General features: G+C 44.2%; 1 protein-coding gene across 5 annotated transcripts in view; it reads left to right on the top strand.

Moving 5' to 3' along the window:
* Window positions 1-18,422, top strand: part of ARHGEF9 (Cdc42 guanine nucleotide exchange factor 9) — a gene marked incomplete at both ends in the record, with an annotated part of 219,229 nt that overhangs the window by 36,227 nt on the left and 164,580 nt on the right. For 4 of the 5 annotated variants that reach the window (XM_079910058.1, XM_079910059.1, XM_079910056.1 and 1 more), the window contains one exon: window positions 17,598-17,777. The exons of the other annotated variant lie outside the window; for it this stretch is intronic. In XM_079910058.1, the coding sequence (XP_079766184.1) occupies window positions 17,598-17,777 (180 nt within the window). The remainder of the gene's footprint in view (window positions 1-17,597; window positions 17,778-18,422) is intronic. 5 annotated transcript variants of the gene reach the window in all.

The following is an 18,422-nucleotide window of genomic DNA, read 5'->3' as shown; positions in this document are numbered from 1 at the left end:
CTATCAGTGTTTCCTCTTAAAAGCAGTGGTGTACTAGAAAGAGCATAGCATATATAGTTAGCTGTTATCAACCCACCCATACCAAATGGCCTTGGGCAAGGAGTTCATTCTAAAGATGCCTTCTGCACTTTGTTTCTATCTATGTCTTATTATAAAAGTTAATCAAGATAGCAGAGAAAACTAGGCAGATGTCACTATATAGCTCTGGCTAGGTTGGCACTGAACCACTAATAGGCAGCTCAGGTACATCTATTTGACCTATGATAAGTCCACCCACATATCATCCAGGGATGCATGAAAGGCCTTGCCAAATGCAGAAGAGTGGCCCTAGATCCTGTGGCCCTTCGTGCCCTGTTTGGAGGTTTTCTCTTTGTAGATTTATCTGGTCGTGCCTTTAGCCTAAAAGCTGGCTTAGTACCATCAGTAGTTCCCACAGTCATCCCAAAGGATGGGGAAGGAATGCTTTGGGTAAACCCCATCTCATTTTGCCTGAGCTTTAGTGAAGATTGTATGCCTTTAGGACTTTATCCCTTTTACTCCAGGTGGCTCAGGACACTGGAAAAATGAGTGTGGAATGACAAATGTAGGGAGCCAACCAGTAGCTTGTCCAGAGCTAGAGGGGGACCTAGCTAGAACGAGACAGCTGTAGGTGCTAATCCATATGCACATATCTGTGCACTGTCTTTTTGTAGTGGTGGTAGTGGTGGTGGGAGGGACCAATGTTAGTCCATGATGCTTAAACTAAGAAAGTCACTGGATGAGAATGAGGAAGAACCCATAAGCCCACTCCCTTACAGTACTGCTTGGGAACCTGCTGTCTGGGGAGAGTCAAGGACTTGCCCAAAGTCTCATAGTTGGTCCTTGATCCTTGTCTTGTCTCTCTGTTCAATTCTTGGCTGCTAGACCTCATATTTTTGCGGCCTCTTGGATAAATGGAGTGGTGGCTAACCCTCTTGGGGAAAGCACCTATGAACACCATATTCAGAAAGTGACAGATGAAATTCAAACCCATGTCCTCTGACCTGCTTAGGAGCAGATTAATCCAAGTGTCTTAGAGGACACCTGTTAGAAACAAATTGTGCAGGAGGAAAATTAGTTCAGTCTTGCTGTCTATCCATGCCCTCTACCCATACCCACATGTACACACACACACTATAGGTCACACGTGATGCACACACTCAGACATATGTCCAGTATATTTGGGATACACATGGGATACACATGTGGGGTATGCTTTCACATTGACACACTTGGAGCACACACATTCAGTTAACCATAGGGCACACTCACTTGCACACACTTGGCACAGGTAGGGTACATATATACAGACACATGTGAGGCATGCTTATGCAAATTTGTTTGTGGACACACATGGATACATATAAAACATAACTGTACACTCACATGTAGGGCACACTGAGATGCATACTCAGATATACTTCTACCCCCAAGCACACACTCCTAACGACTTACATGGACAAACAACTCTCCCACCTTGAGACACATTTGAACACACCTATGGGACACACTCACATGCCCCACACATCCCTATGGGACACTCTCTGATGCAGAACACATTCTAAGGCCAGCTGTCTCAGTCTTCCAAGTGGGCAAAACAGGGCACTGGCCCCATCTGGTGGGCCTCTATCACTTTGCTCTGCACCTTTATCCCTGAAATCAGGCTTCAGAGGGCAGTGAGCTCAGGAATAAAATGGATACTCAAGGCAGCATGTGTTATAGCAGGCTCCACCAGTCAAACAAAACTTAGAACTGAGCCCTGAGATGTTAACAGGCAGATGGAGAAGATAAATTGACACTGATCAATGCAGAAAGCTTGAGCCTGCTCCTCTATCCCCCAATGTAGTTACAGACCATTAGGGAATGATATGATTGTGAAGTAATATCCTAAAGTAACTGAATATTAAAGTTTGTTTTTCTTGGGAATGAAGTAACAACTTGGACCAGAGTAAGTATATCTAAATTGTGGGTGGGAGGGTGTGAGGGGAAGTAGTAGGATGCATAAAGGGGGGCAGAGGCTCAGCCTCTCCTTGGCCAGTGGTGGTAGGAGAGAATAGCCACATGCTTAATGACCACAGCCCTGCCCCTAGGCATACCAGCTTAGGCCATCTGGCCCCACTAATGAGGGCTATTTTTAGAGTTTCTCAAGCTAGAAACCAGGTCGGGGTGTCCTGGGGAGGCCTTTCTGGCCCTTAGTACCAAAGGCTGGAGCTGGAAGAGGGGGCCCTAGACTGGATCTGGGTGAAGGGTGGGAAGCAGTGAGACAGGTGGCTAGAATATGCCAGGTCTGCCCTGGAGCAGCAACCTCAGAGCCCCAGTGGATTACTGTTGACTGTGACAGCCTCATATCTGTTTTTGAACTTTGGACTTGAGATCAAGAAAAACAAATTTCAGTTGCTATTCTGCCACTTAGGGTATGTCTCAGTCAGGTTTCCTTCCTCTGTCTGAGTCTTATTTGTTCTATGGGTAAAATCGTCAGTATTGTCTCTCAGACGCTGGCAAGGCTCAGAATTGAGAAAATGCTTTGCAGATGTATTTGTTCTTCACCAACAGATCTGTACTTACCCTATCCCTAAGCTGGTCTCGATGCATGCCAGCTACTGAGCCTGACTTACAGAGTAGCAGTAGAAAAAAGGCCAAAAAGGGGGCCAGGGAGAGGCAACCTCATGATGTCAGGTTGGTCAGAGTCATTCTTGGATCACCCTCACTCATACAGATGCTTTTCAGTGCCAGGTCAATCCTTTCCCAGAACACAGGTTTGCAACATTTAGGTGGTCATATAGCTTTGGCTCCTCAGGAACTCTATGTAGGGAAAGTGGGGAGCATCAGAAATAGGGTCTCCTTCCTAAACTAGAAAAGGCAATCTCAGATGGCCTGTACCTGCCACCTGCCAGAGGAAGTAGCCTCGAGTGCCAGTACTGGCTCTGATAAAGTGTCTTATTCTAAGTTCTGTGCCCAGGGCCATTTCACCTGCTTTGTTGAAGGGGGTGGGTCGGGAACTAGACTATGTAGCACAAGTTCAGATTTCTCCTCATCCCATAAATTGTGGGCAAATTTCTTCTGAGTCTGTTTTCTGGTCTGTAAAATGGGCTTAACTGTTAAGTTTCAGGATTGTGGGGTGCAAGAATTCATGGTGACAAAGTATGTGAAAAGTGCCTTGTAAAATGTTGAACATGTTTTACTATTATTAAGAGTTCAACCAGGATGTGATTACAGGTACTTTGGAGGTAATCTAGGAGCTTATCTTCAGTCTATTTCTCAACTCCTTACCCCTACCCTTTTTAAAGTAGTATTGTCTCCATTTTGCAGATGGGGATACTGAGTCTCAGAGAAGGAGGGACCAGCCTGAAGATACAGGATTAGGTAGTGGTGGATTCAGGTCTAGAAGCCATGCCTTCAGATTATATTCAGTGTTCTTTCTATGGCCCCAAGCTACCACCCAATGAATTATAGTGCTAAAAGGAAGCTGCTGGTGGCAACTTAACATATGTTAAAAATTTAGCTTTGTCTCTGACACGTAGCAAGGAATAGGGGCTCTCTGGGACCCAGCCTTGCCCAGAAGTGTCCTGCTTGCCCACGAGAGGCACACTGACTGACCTGTCATCCCTTCCACAGCAGCTCATGTCCTACTTGTCTCTTGCATATTGGAAGCAGTGAAGCGTTGGAGAAGATGCTAAGCTGTTGTGAGAGGGAATTGTGCTGCCCATTTAATTCACTTCAGGAGGATCCCTGAAGGCACTTGATCTACCTTGGCCACCCCCACCTCCTCACAGCTTCCTGGGTACAGAAGCCCTGTGTGACTGACCTGCCTAAGGGGTTGGGCCTAAAGGTATCTGAAGAAATAATGTTTAAGGGCCTTGATCTGTGGAGTATTTTGCCAACTCTTGAGGGATGATAGTGGAAATCCAAAAACCAAAGCTGGGAGGGTCCTTTGAGACCATCTGGGCTGACTCTCACCTGGCCTTGATGTGGACATTTAAACCCAGCTAGGCTGACTTTTTCTCCCTTAGTGTGCTCTTCCTTGTACACCACAGACTCACAAGCTAGGCCATATTTCCTAGAGCCTTTCTAGCTTGTTTATTTTTGCTTTCTCAGCCCGGGAGAAGGGTGGGTAGGTACAATGAGACACAGTGGTGAGAGGAAGGAGATGGAAGAGTATGTGGAGCTCAGGCCTTGGGGAAGAAGGCCTTTTGTGTCTTTTATCATCTGTCCTGCCGCTAATACATTATTTTCCTGTAATTCACAGATTGGCTGTGGGAGCCTAACCCAAACTGTTGCTATTTTCACTTGTGCTGCTAAAATCTGTATAATGACTACAGTATTGGCCTTTCTGGGGGATTGGACAAGCAATGTCAAGGGTGAGGAAACTGGAAGAAGAAAGGAGAGAGACACCTTCTGTTCTTCAAGTTTGAGAAGCCAGAGAGGTGAATAGGGAACGGTTAGTCGCCAAAGCCCTGCCAAGAAGGATCCACACAGTTTCTTCAGCTCTCTTGACCCTAGATACCTCATTTAAAAATGACTTTATTTTTGAAAAGGAAATACATTCATATGGTTCAAAAGGTACAAGAGGGTACACAGTGAAAAGTCTCACTCTAGCCCTGCCCTCCAGCCACTTGGCTTCTTCTGCAGAGGCCATCAGTGAGTCCTTCCAGAGAAATGTTCTATGGATATATAAACATATATGAATATATTCTTTTTTCTCTTTTTTATGGTAATATACACACTGTTCTATACCTTGCTATACCTTGAAGGTTCTGTGATCCTGTAGGAGCATGAGGATATGCTGTGGAGAACAGAGGTTAAGAGCCCTGGTTCTAGAGCAAAACTACTTGGGTTTTGCTTCTGGCCCTGTATGACCTTCAGCAATCACTTCATCTTTCTGAACTATGGTTTTCTCATTTTTAAAATGGGGATCAAACAAGTTAGTATATGTAAAAACTTAAATTTGTCTTTGATACACACTAAGCACTCAGTAAATTATAGCCATTTTTTATTATTAGAAAAATATTGGACTGTGAGTCGGAAGATTTGGGTTCTCTTCTGGCCTCTGCTCCTGCGTTACCTGAGGGACTTCCTTTGTCCAATCCTGTTTCTTCATCTTTAAAACGAGGTCTCATCCCTACTCTTCTTACCTCCCAGAGTTGCTGGGAGGATCTAGTGAGCTTATGAATGTGAATTGAAGATGAAAACAACCTAGAACTATAATGTGTTTAGCACATGGTAGGGGTGCTGCTTACTCTTTTCTGGAAGCTGCTTTAGGTGGCTTGAACCCAGTGGCCTGAACTGTGTGGAGAAAGCAGTATTCTTCCTTCTGGCAGTGGAACCCAAAGGCCATTACTGTACTAGAGTTCTATTCTGGGTAGAGGTAGCCAATGACAAAAATTTGAAATAGTCAAGTTTTGTCTTCTGACCTTTCTTATCCCACCCCCTCCCTCTTCTGCCTTCCTTGTTTCCATGTCTCCTTCAACTCCCTTCTGTCTCTTGACAAAACCTGCTTTTAGAAGCAAGGCAGCAGCATCTGTCAAAGACAACCCTAACTTTCCATTTGAGATAACCTAGCCCAACTAGCTCAGGGAGGAGTTATATCTGCTTAAGTTCAATACTGCAAGTCAGCAATCAAGCCAAGCCTGGAGCCCATTCTTCCCATCCCACTTTTTTCACTAGCATTTCATTTTAGTATAAATTTGAAATTCAGATTCCTTAGCAAAGACATTTGGTGATACTGGAAGTGTCTCCACCTAGCCTTCATACTGAGGTGTTCTTACCCCTTCATTTCCAGGGAGGGTCAGATTTGTTTGGGGCCCTGAGAGGAGCGTGAGGCAGGTGCTGGATGTAGTATTCAAGGGGTGACATCTGTAGAGCAGAGGGAGGAAAGAGCACCAGAAAATGTCTAAAACTGATTTCCAAAATGAAGCTCATGGAGAAAATATTAGAAGTTCTTTATATATTAAATAGTTAATCTCATCATTTAATTTCTATTTTTTGTGGAGATTTTTTGTAAAACACATACTACTTTAGTAGCACTTAGATACTGGGGTAGGTGTTTATTTTTTTAACCAATTGACAATTTTTAATCAAAACAATTGACAACTGTCCTTCTAAAAGACTGTAGGCTTATTTTCTAATCTTGGCTCTGCTGCTGACTAACTTGACACATTAGGTAACTTCCTCTTACTAGAGCCTCAGTTTTCTTATCTGTAAAATGTTGGACTGAACTAGGTGTGCTAGCTCTTGGGAGTCTCCAATCCTGGCCTTCTCTGAGTATAATAATCTACTCTTTCAGGCTTTTGAGCCCGAGACAGAGTCAAGAAGAGTTGGTTCAAGCCCTAGCATCTTACTGGATGCTTTATCCCTCAGTCAGCTTCCCTGGGTCCCTTCCCTTCTTCACCCCCACCTCCTCCACCTAGCCCAGACAAGCAGAGGATCTCTTATATAAGCCTGCCTGACCTACTTGAAGTTCTTTTGTTATAAGCACAATCACTTTTCCTGCAGACACAAACCGGATGCTATCCTTCCTGGGCCCTGAGGGTGGGTCTGATTGTGCTTCTCATGTGTCCTCTTTGGCAGCCTAGGTTTAGAAGTTGCATCCCTCTTTCCGTAGTCTTTAAGGACACAGTGTGAAGGGGAGCCAGCTCAGCTAATTTGAGTCCCCTGTGGCCTGATCTAGTGAATGCTCACTGACCACTCCTGCTCATCCACCATTTTTCATGTCTGCTGGGAACCCAGGAATATGCTAGACTTTGTCAGGAGAAACATGACCCACCCCTGAACAGGAAATGCTCCTGATAAGGACCAGAAACACTGCTAAATGCCTTGGCCAATGTCTTTTCTCTTTCAGGGAGCAAAGGAGAAGAGGGAAATCAATAAGCTACTGGAAACCATCTTTCACTTTCTGATGGACTGTTTAAATGCAGATTTCTCTTTTGGGCCATAAGGACTCCCCAGGAGACAATTACATTCTCCTTGGAATGCCTGCCAAGGCTAGAGCCTTTGCAAGCCTGTGTCCTGGGTGGGCATGCTCAGTAGACTTCAAGGTGGTTTAAGTTGATTGAAATATGTTTATTTTTCCTCTCTCTTCTCCAGATATAGGAGCATGTCACAGTGCGCCTTACTAAATGCTGTTCCTGTTCTCATCACCTTAGACCAGATGGCCACATTTAATACAACATTAGAACTATTAGTTCCAACCTATCTCCTCCACTGCTCCTCCCCCCACCTACAGTCCTCCTTCCCCTACAAGATTTTAACACGACATCTGTCAAATGGATAAAAAATTACTTTCCCTTCTTCTCTCTGCCTTGCCCACCCACCCTCTGGCTGTGGTGTTGATGAGTATAGAACTATACATGTGGGAGGCACGGAGGACAGATTCTTCATGTAGTTCTAGCCCCCTCCTCCTACCCTTCTGTAAACCTAGAGGAGCCCCACCCCCACCCCTTGGAGGAACGCCAAGGCTGGCCTTCAAGTCACAGTCCAAAGAAATTTAAGGCTCCCAGGGCTGGTCCCCGTTGAATCACATAAAGAAATTCAAGAACCCAGGTGCAGGACCCAAGATGGGTCTAGGTCACCTCAGGCATTTGGGGCTTTTTGAGCCCTCTTCCTATCCCCTAGGCTTGCCCTGGCCATCTTTCAAGGTATGAAGGCAACAAGAGACCCAAATGGGTGGCTGGAACTTAGTACCCACAGCAAGTCCAAGAAGGGCATGATGCCCAGAGCAGGAATATTTTGGAGATATGGCCTAGTCTGACTCAAGGCAGAGACAGACTGGGGTCAGAGTAACCTCCAGCTTGGGATGAATTGCTTCTGACTCAACTCATGGAGAGTACATTGCTGAGTCAATTTTTTTGCTAATAATTTGTCTCTTAAAATATTGGGAGCTGACTTGGGTAGATTGAACACAGCTCTAAGAAATTGTTTCTAGATTGTAGTGTAGAGAGATGCTGCAAGTATTTTCCATTAGGGCCATTGGGGGCCTCAGTGTTGAAGGTCAGGATGGGGGTGGGAGTGGGTGTGCAGGTGCAGATAGTCTCTTGAAGCAGACAGGGAAAATCCTCCTAGACAAACTGTTATAATTCCTTAGCCTGCCTGGAAGCTGACACAAGAAGGAGAAGCCAGGAGACAGAGTTTCAGAGATTCTGGTTTCTTCTGAATGGGCCAGTGCAGTAACAGGAAATTCTTGTACTTCAAACTCTGGCTCTAGAAAGTTTAAAAGACTCTTGGTCTCAGTATGATATATGATTTAGAATCACTTGGGCTCCTTGTTAAAAATGCTGGGGTGATTCTGAGCAGAGGGTCTGGGGACCACAAATCAAACTGGTGTAATGAATCAGAGGCACCTGAATAGTGCCAAAATAACCCAAAACAGCTTGACTAACTTTTATTCCCAAGATGCTTTGAAGGTGCAAGCTGATGCTTATCAGGTTGGGAACTATTCTGGTATGGGAGACTTCTCCAGCCAACAGTATCATGGTTGGTGGTCTGGAAACATTTCTTCTCTCTGATCTGTGCAATACTTGGCCCAGTTGGCTGCATTTTCTCTAAAGGACTTATTCCTTCAACAAGACCAAACTCTTAACGTCATGAACTTTGGGGCAGCAGCTGGGTCTTACTTCAGAAACTCCTGGGCCCATTAGGTTGAGCTAGTGGCTGAAGTTTCATACCAGAAAAGTCCATTGCTAAGGTCTACACCAAACAAGCAACTTCCCTTACCTCATATGTTTGGTCACCGTTATAGCTGAGATCACTTTGTAACTTCTCTTGGAAGAGGTTTAGAAAGAGGTGTTATCCTTTGTTATTAGTCTGTGATGAATGACAAAATGTCCTGGATGGCTTCATATCTTAAGATGCTTGCCTGGGTTTCCCAAGCTTTTAGTGGCTGACAGGTGTGAGTTGGCTTGTGACATATTGGCGTCTGGATGAGGTGGTCTGTCTTGCTCTTGCTGAGCGACCTGCATCTACGATCACCTTTCAAATCAAGCCAGCCTAGCTGGGGTTCATGTTTCCCAGGTGTGGCTAAAGCCAACCTTCATTTTATTAAAATGAAAAATGGATGGTACAATGAGATATTGAAGAAAGCCAACGCTTAATGACTCACAAATCACATGCCCAAACTAGGAAAAAGATGATCATATCATGAAAAGTGACAGTATTTGCATATTTCCTTTTAGTGCATTTAGAGCCATCATCACTTAAATGCATTAACTATTCTGCTCAGAAATGAAATTATTTAGTTATGGGTGATAGCAATACCCTGATTAAAGCTGAAACTAGCTAAGTGTGAACTATTAAGTCACAGGGAAAAAAAAAGCAATCCTTATGATTTTTTTTTTAATTCATGTTGTTTTTTCTTACCTGACATCTCTTCTTCTTTCCCTGATGACCACTGAGCATCTGCGAAGATCTTCAGCAAAAACCAGCCCACCCCAGAAGCCGCCTGGTCATAAATCCTACCGGCAATGGATTGGCCTATAGGCCACCTGGTACATGTTATGCAAACAATTTCTTTGGCCCCATAGAGTATTTTACAACCTGAACAGAAATGCTCACTCTGTTGCTGTGTTCTTCCTCTGAGCTTGCCTGGTTTTAGGGCTCTGGTCATAGAACTTTAGAGGCTAAAAACAATGTTGTTCATTAAAGATTAAGCAGATGTTTTAGATTTACTGTTCACAAGTGTACAGTCTGGAGAATAACACCCTGGTTGATAACTTGAATAACTCCACATTGTCTAATATCTTCTTCTTATCCTAGGTAGAAATTAGTGAAAGAGTCAAGGGAGAGAAAATACAGGCTGGAGTCATCAGAGACAGGATTAAGGAGCAGGTGGGCCAAGATCCTACGGCAAGGAAGAGGCAGCATAGCTCCAGTGTCCCTACACTTAACCATGGCCAAGGGAATGGCTGAATCAGAGGCACAGAGGTAGGAGTTATCTTCCTGCAAGAGACTCAGTTTGACTAGAGTGGAAGGTCCCTGCCAGGTTCAAGACAAGGATTGGATCCATAGATGGGGCTAAATTAAGGAGAATTTTGAGAGATTGACAGTAGAGAGTTCTTGAGGCTTCTTGAGCATGGATAGTGGCACCAGCAAAGAAGTTTTGTGAAGTACAATTATTGAGTAGCTTGAGGAGGAAAGAGACCTGTGAGTAGCAGGAAGGCCAGTTGGGAGGCAACTTGAGGTGATAAGGGCCAGACCTAGGATAAGGCATTGAAATAGAAGATAAAGGGTTTTATCTGAGAGAGATACATGTAGAAGAAAGAAACAGCACACCCAGAAAAGTTATCAGAAATGGGAAAAATGAGGAAGGAGGGGAATGAGGCCTTATTATGAGTTTTACATATGTTTTATTGGAGGCAGTAGCAGGCCCCCAGGGAAATGTGGAACAGGTAGTGGGAAATATGGAACTGGAGGTACTAAGAGCCAATGTCATGAGAAAGATGATTTATCTGAGGAGCTACATGGAGAGAACAAAGAGTAAATGTCCCCATTGACTTTTGAATAGGGCAGTCAAGGGCTAAAGTGGGAAACCCATTCCTCAGTTTTCCCAGCCAGTCTGAGTGGCCTGTGCTTTAATGTGTCACTAACAATGCCTGAGTGAGTTATATTCAAGAAGGGACTAGTCAGTGCCAAGTTCTCATTTTCCTGAGTGGAGAGCAAAGAAAGCATACTGGCAAGCACAAAGATGGGTGAGAAGAAATAAGCTGCAATAATGAAATTCCTGTCCTCTGCAAAGCTCAAGTGTTACCCTCAATAGAAAGCCAGGGCTGGAAAGGACTTCAGAAGTCATCTATTTGATTCAAGTCTGTAGCTTGATGGATAAAGAAACTGAGACAGGTAAATGGACCTATCCAAGATGATTCAATGAGTTACTGGCAGAACTTCCTCCAGTAGCCAGTCTTTTGGTACCTCCCCGCTGTTGTTGGAACAGTCTGCTTTACATCTTTCCAGAAGTGGGTGAGATTGTTGTCCTTGAACACTTTGGGCAAGATAACCAGAGTCTGTTTACAAGGCCATATGAAAAGGACATCTAGTTTATTCAGGAGAGAGAATAAAATCCCAGCCTATTTTAGATGTGCTTAAAGGGAACAAAGGAAGGAATCTTGCTCTTGTCCATGCCTAGCTGTTGAGGGAGGGGACCTTCTGAGAGGATGGGGGCAGGTACCAACTGAGAAAACCTTACAGAAAGGCAAAACTCCTTCATACTCCTCCTTGTCCCCTTGTGAAGCTTCTCAAAATGCAGGCCTGGCTCAGCTACTTTCATGGCAACTGGAACATATGCTATTCTGAACAACACTTTTTTTAACCTTTCCCTCTTCTATTTCTTGCCATTAAAATTCTAGTATTTCTGGCAGCCACCCAGGCTAATTAAACAACTATTTTGGGGGTGGTATTGCTCAGCTAGAGGGCAAGAATATGGAGGGGAAGGCAAGTGGTACAGCTCTGGAAAACTGGTGAGGGCTTTATTTCTGTGTTGGCAAGGCCTGGCGTTGGGAATCCTCCTTACATGACCCAAAATACCCATTCTCAGACATACCAACCACTGAGGAATGCCTCCTAGACAGGCAGGGAGCCCAACCTGTGGGGGTGGCATGGGGATCCTTGAGAGAATGAGGCATCAGGAGAGGCATGGCTAAAGCCTAGGCTAGAAAGATTCTCTAGGACAGTGGTTCACCAAGTGTGATTCCTGAACCAGCATCGTAGGCATCCCCTGGGAACTTGTCTGAAATGCAAGTTCTCAAGCCCCATTTCAGACCTACTGAATAAGAGACTCATGGGGCCTAGCAATCTGTGTTTTAACAAGCTTTCTAGAGGATTGAGAACTACTGCTTTAGGTCATTTACAGGGTGGGCTGGTCTCCCTGGAGAGAGAAACCAGCTGGGAGACCTCTCTCCCTGCTATCTTGGCAGGTAGCGTTGGGGATGGGCAAAAGCAAAGCTATACAATAAGCTCAGCTAGAGATTCAAATCTGCTCTACCACCTACTAACTGGGTAACTGTGGGCTACTTGGTAATATCACAGGTTATCTTCAGTAAAAATGGGGATGTTAATGCTTACCTTGGAGAGCCATAGAGACTAAGATCACAAAAGAAAGTCTCTTACCCAATGCCTGGCATATGTTTGCAACAAGTGTAAGTTTCTCTTTCTCCCTCCTTCCCTTTCTTTCTCCCTGTTTTACTTTCTTCCTCCCTTCTTCCTTGCCTTCTTTCCTTCCTCCTGAAAGGGCCCACTGGACACTCCAAGTTAGCTGTAGGCACATTCCTCATTGTTTATCAGAGACCAGCCTAAGAGATCAAACTCCCAATGCCTACAGGGTACAGTGATCATATTTCCAGGTTAAAAGTCAGGGCACATGGGTAGGACAATGGGATAGAATATTTGAAATTAGAATTCCTGGGAAATATAGATAAAAACGAATTGGATATCATTCCTTCTTCTTTTTTTTTTTTTTTTTTTGCGGTACGCGGGCCTCTCAACTGTTGTGGTCTCTCCCGTTGCGGAGCACAGGCTCAGCGGCCATGGCTCACGGGCCTAGCTGCTCCGCGGCATGTGGGATCTTCCCGGACTGGGGCACGAACCCGTGTCCCCTGCATTGGCAGGCAGACTCTCAACCACTGCACCACCAGGGAAGCCCGATATCATTCCTTCTTTAAGAATTATATCAATATTATGACTCTTCCCCCCTTTATCTTCTTATTCATGTCCAAAATTGTCTTTGGTTTGGGGATGCAGAACACTGTATGTCCCACTCACTGGTAAGTCTGAGCAAGAACCAACCTATATTTAGTCCTGTACTCGAAATGCCCTGAGGATTGGGAATTATTTTAGAAGTCACATCAGCACTGTCCCAAGGCCAAGAGCTATTTGGGTACGTTGCTGGAGTAACCCAGTACCACCTTCTGGCTTTTTGTTGGGCTTGCAAGATGAAGAAGTTGGGATAGTTGGGAAATTAGGAATTTGGGGGGGGGTGAATAAACCAGTTATAAACAAGAAATAAAGAACTTAAGTCTTGATATAGCCACTCCCAAATGGACTTTTCTTGGCTTTCTTCCTCTTATAGGTAGCTCTGTACGATTTGATAATTTGATCAGCTCCTGCTACTCGAAACTCTTGTCCTTGATTTTTATGAGATTGCACCCCTTGGTATCCTAACTATGTTCTGACAGCTCCATTTTGGTTTGTTTCTCTGGCTCCTCTTCTCTTCCTTGCTTCCCATTATTGTTTTCCTACGTTTCTGGCCTTCTTTCTTAGCACTTTCTTCCAGGGCAAACTTCCTTGGTTTCTACAATTTCTTCTGGGCCATTGACTCCCAAACCTGTATAACTATCTCCCTTGATCTCTCTTGAACTTCAAATCTACCTGCATGTCCTGCTGGCCCCCAACATTCAGCATATCAAAGAGAAAACTTATCATCTCTTCTCCCCTTCCAAAACCAACATTTCCTCATAACTTACCCTCATGCCTTAATGATCACACTTAGGATTGCACTCCCTCTGCCAAATCAACTTTGGCCTCCTCCTTTTACTCAAAGGAGATCTAAATACCTTCAAACAGGTCTCCAATCCATCTTTCTAGCTGCCGTTCAATCCCACTCTTCCCAGCCCTTTCCAACTCCACTACATATTTACCATCAAATTTCCCATAGCCTTCACCTTTGACACTTTACTCTGCCTCACATGCCTTTCTTGTTCCCTACTCTGTAACAATCCTACCCATTCTTTTTTTTTTATCATCTTTATTGGGGTATAACTGCTTTACAATGGTATGTTAGTTTCTGCTTTATAACAAAGTGAATCAGTTATACATATATATATGTTCCCATATCTCTTCTTTAAGGCCTATTTCAGTGCCCCATAAAACTGTTTTAGAGTCCAATAGCCACACATGATCCTTCCTCTGAAGTCTTGTACTAGGCCAGAGTATACCAGGCACTGTATGAGGCACTATACATCCAGAACTCAGTTCACCTTCTCTACAATTCTGCCTGTGAGGCAGGTATTAATATCCCCATTTTGCACATGAAGAAACTGAAACCAAGGGTTGTATAGCTTGAAAGTCTCATCCATGGCTTTTGTGATATTGTACTCCTTACATGCTGACAGTTCCATTTTGGTTTATTTATGTGGCTCCTCTTGTACTCTTCACCTCCCATTGTCACTGTTACTTTCTAAAGTAGCAAAGCCCAGAATGGAAGCTAGATTTGCTTGCCCTTAACCACCTTTGCATACTGCTTGAAGGGCATTCACTGTTGGTACCCAAAGGGCCCTTGATCTTCAGGTAAGGACTGTGGCTGAATCACAGTAAGCAGATCCCTGCACACAGTGGGAATGCACTCAATGAGTGTTGGGTGGAAAATGGATGAGCAAAGTCATATTTATGAAAAATTGTAGCAAGTTAAAAGTCAATCCTGTATACAAAGGGGAGATTTAAAACCAATTTCCAGCAGCCCAAACTTAAAACATCTCAGAAGATAGGGAAGAACATTCCCTTATTCCTGCTTGCATTTGTGACTAGAGAACACAGGAGCCCTATACAGCTACGAGCCACTTCTGGATTGCCCTTCTCTCATTATCTGCACACACATCTGTCAACTCTTGGTTCAGTGTCTTACAGCTTGTGAATCAGGTGGGGGTGTAGAATTATCCTCACTTAACAGATGAAGAAAGTGAGACTCAGAGGCAGCATAGTTTATAAGAGCAGAGGCTCTATAAGAGCCAGACTGTGCCTGCATTTGAATTATGACTTAAGTACTTATTGGCTGTTTGAATTTGGGCAAATTATTTAATCTCTCAGAGCTTCAGTTCCCTCGTCTGTAGGATAGGGATAATAATAGTGTTTCCTCAAAGGGTTGCTGTGAGGATTAAATGAGTTGATGTGTGTAAAGTGCTTAGAATAGTGCCTTACATATATTTAGTGCTCTATATTAGCTAATATTATCATCTTTATCATCCCTTCTTTAGCAAGGTCTTAAATCCAAGTGTTCTTTTTCCACCTTCTCTATCTATGGTGTTATGTTGGGGAAAAAATGGTTCACTAGGCTGGCCATCTTGTGACCTTAGGCAAGTCACTCCTGCTATATTATACCTGATCTATAAAATGAGGGATTAAGGGTGATGATCTTTGAAGTGCTGCCTAGTTCTGTCGTTGATTCCAAGTAGGCAGTGACAACAGGCTTGCCAGTTGGTTTGTGGCCACTGGGTCCTATCCAGGGATTGGCCTTGTCCAGGGCATAGCTGGACTTTGTGACCTGAGTACCCAGGCATGTCAACTGGACTAAATGGGGACAAGAATGAGCCAAGTGCTGCTGGGAGAATCCAAGCATGGAGTCTCTCAAAAGAAGACTGCACTGTAGAAAAAATACAGGCAGTGGAATCAGCCAGAACTGGGACTAGGGTAATTCAAACAGCATCACAGATAGAGTCCTGAGAAGAGCATTGGTAAGTGATGCCAAGATCACTCTTTGACCCTTGATAAAAAGTCAATGATATATCTTTAGACTATAAGCCCTCATGGTGCTCTGAGTTGGGCCTGTATGTGCTTATCGAGCTCTAGCAGCACCCTGTTGGTACCCATCTTTGGCAGGACAGGGGAGACTTCTCTGTAAATACTTATTTTATTGAGGTCAGTGACCAGCAATTCTTCTTCTCCACTGAGGCCAGAACAAGAAGATATTGACTTTTAGTGTAATTGGAAGAAAGCAAATTCAACATATAAATAAATCTCCTCTTAGTCAGGAGCACCAGTAACTGAAGGTGGCTGTCCAAGTCTCTTTCTTTGGGGTTGAAGAATGGAGCCATCTTGTTTATGATATTATGAATGGAGTTCTGTGAGTTCATTTTAGCTTATTAGTAAACATTGGTAGTATGGCATGATAGGTATTAGTGCATATACAGTCAGAAGACTGAGCTCCATAATTTATTACATGTGTGATTGGCCAAAGGACCAGGCCACCACTCTGAGCCTCAGTTTCCTTATCTTTAAAATATGGGTAATAGATCCAGCTCATTCAGTAAGGATCAAGTGATGCAGTAGATGTGAAAACACTTTGTGAACAGTAAAGCATGAGGTACTTTAAATGTGTTATTACAAAATGTCCTATTTGAAATCTCTTTTACATCCAAGCTGAGGAGCTCCCTCTATGCCTTCTATAGAAGGCACAATGGCTAGACCCCTGAGCAATGAAGGATGCCTCATGCAGAAGCTAACCAACAGAATGCCCTAACTAAGTCAAAAGATCAGTGTGTGTGTTTTCTCCTGTGTGTGATGTGTTATGCATTAATATCATGACCATAGGGGTATTCTCTGGCTGGTATGTTGGAAGGCAGACCTGTGTGAGAGGATGCATGTTCCATATTCTGTCTCTGTTATCTTTAAATTGTTTTGACTTCAGTCTTGTGGAGCCATAATTGCCTTGGGGTCCTTCCTCAAAGTAGGCTAATGGAAAAGATGACTTCTAGAGGACATGTTCAGCAATTCAGTTCTGGGGAGGGAATGTTTGAGTCCTTTGCCTGACAGGACATATGTTCTCTATTCTGGAAATTGTTCCTCCAAATGCCAGAAAGATTGATGACCCATACAGGCTGGAACCAGTTAGGGGAAAAAGAAGAATACATAACACAGTGGTCAGGATGGTAGCCAGAGAGAAACTATTCCCCAACACCCATCCTCATCACTGTGCATAGACAAGTGTCATGAACATATGTGTGTGTATGTTTATGTGGCAGTGGCATAGATGTCTGCCTGGCGCTATGTGGAGCCAAGTCCTGCTGGCCACAAATTCTAAGGACCAAGGTTAGGCTCTGTGCATAGCCCCTGCCTTGCTGACTGAAACTGAGCTTACCCCTTAACTTGCTTATGGTTCAGTTTTGCCATCTATCAGATGTAGAAGTCAACCTAGATTCCCTGTGTATCTTACAGGGTGGTTGTTTATATCACTGAGTGAATCTGTGACAATGTCGAGTTTCTTGGGAGCAAGGCATCACAGAACGCCATATTCTTTCATACCTATGAACACATGACCTCTCTGGATAGCATCATGTGTGGGTGAGAACAGGAGGCTGCAGGACTGGGGTCCATTATATGTGAGGAATGCTGTGGTCTGTAACTCCTGAGGGTGGGGTACAGTAGGATTAAATAATGTATCACCAACTCTCAATTGGACAGTTCCAAAGAAGAAGAAGAAAGGGGGAGGAGCACAGAGAATTTATAGCAAATATGCTCGAGCCTCATTTTAGCCATTGGTTTCAGACTCTCTGCCCATTCCAGCTCCAGGGCTGCCTCGAAGTACCAAGGAGAATGGATTGGAGCTTTTTCTTCTCTAGGGAAGGAGATCTTGAGTAGGGATAAAATCATGAGGTCTGTGTAGTCCATATACACATTCTGGGTCATTCTACCCACTGGCTAATGGAGAGTTGATAGTATTATTTGTCTTGTAGTCCAGTGGAGCTTGCTCTCCCAATGTCATCTCCATCACCCTACCCTTCATCACTAATATGTGAGTTTTTCCATAAGTAGTAGAGATTTGGGGAGGGGGGCAAGTAAGGTAGCTAGACGTGTGGACTGAACACATTCTTATTTTGTCTCCTAAGCTGATCACTGGAGATTCCATCGTTAGTGCTGAGGCAGTATGGGATCACGTCACCATGGCCAACCGGGAGTTGGCATTTAAGGCTGGCGACGTCATCAAAGTCTTGGATGCTTCCAACAAGGATTGGTGGTGGGGCCAGATCGACGATGAGGAGGGATGGTTTCCTGCCAGCTTTGTGAGGGTGAGTGTCAGCCTTCACTCTCCTCTCCTGTCTCCTTGGCTACTTGCCCCTGGCCTCCCCTTCACCAGCCCTTGTTCTCCTCCTTCCCCTTCTTGTGACTCCTCACATTTTTCCCCATGTGTTTGGTCACCTACCCAGGGCCCGGGCTTCCTTTAATCTTTGCCCTTCTAGTTTTGAGACTTTTTTATCTTGTTTATTTTAACAATCCCCACCTCCTGCCTCCCACCTTCTACCCACTGTGACTTTGCACAAATCACTTCCCTTTTTGCCTTGATGGTTTTGAAGATGCTTTTAACTCTATATTGCTGTGAAATTTTACCTTTCTTCTCTCTCTTTTCTGTTTTCTTTCTTTTCCTTGCCTCCTCTTTTTTTATCCTTTCTTTTTATAGATCTCTTCCCACCCTCTTTCTCCCCTCCCCACTCCTCTCTGCTTCCTTTGCCTCCTTTCTCTCATTTAGGGAAGTGTGAACACCCCTGCGTGTTGTCTTATGATTGTCTACAGCTGTGAATGTAAGCGTCTGGGCTCTCTACCCTCCCAGGGGTTGGAGTTTACTCATTGCAAATCTTACTTTTTGCAAGGTGGCTGGGAACTAAGATGTGTCCAGGGTGGGAAGCAGGCAGCTTGATAGTGCTGGCAAGTCCTTG

Source organism: Stenella coeruleoalba (assembly GCF_951394435.1).
Source record: "Stenella coeruleoalba genome assembly, chromosome: X".
Lineage (NCBI taxonomy): Eukaryota > Metazoa > Chordata > Mammalia > Artiodactyla > Delphinidae > Stenella > Stenella coeruleoalba.
Note: the sequence above shows the minus strand (reverse complement) of the source record. Positions and strands in the feature narration are given on the sequence as shown.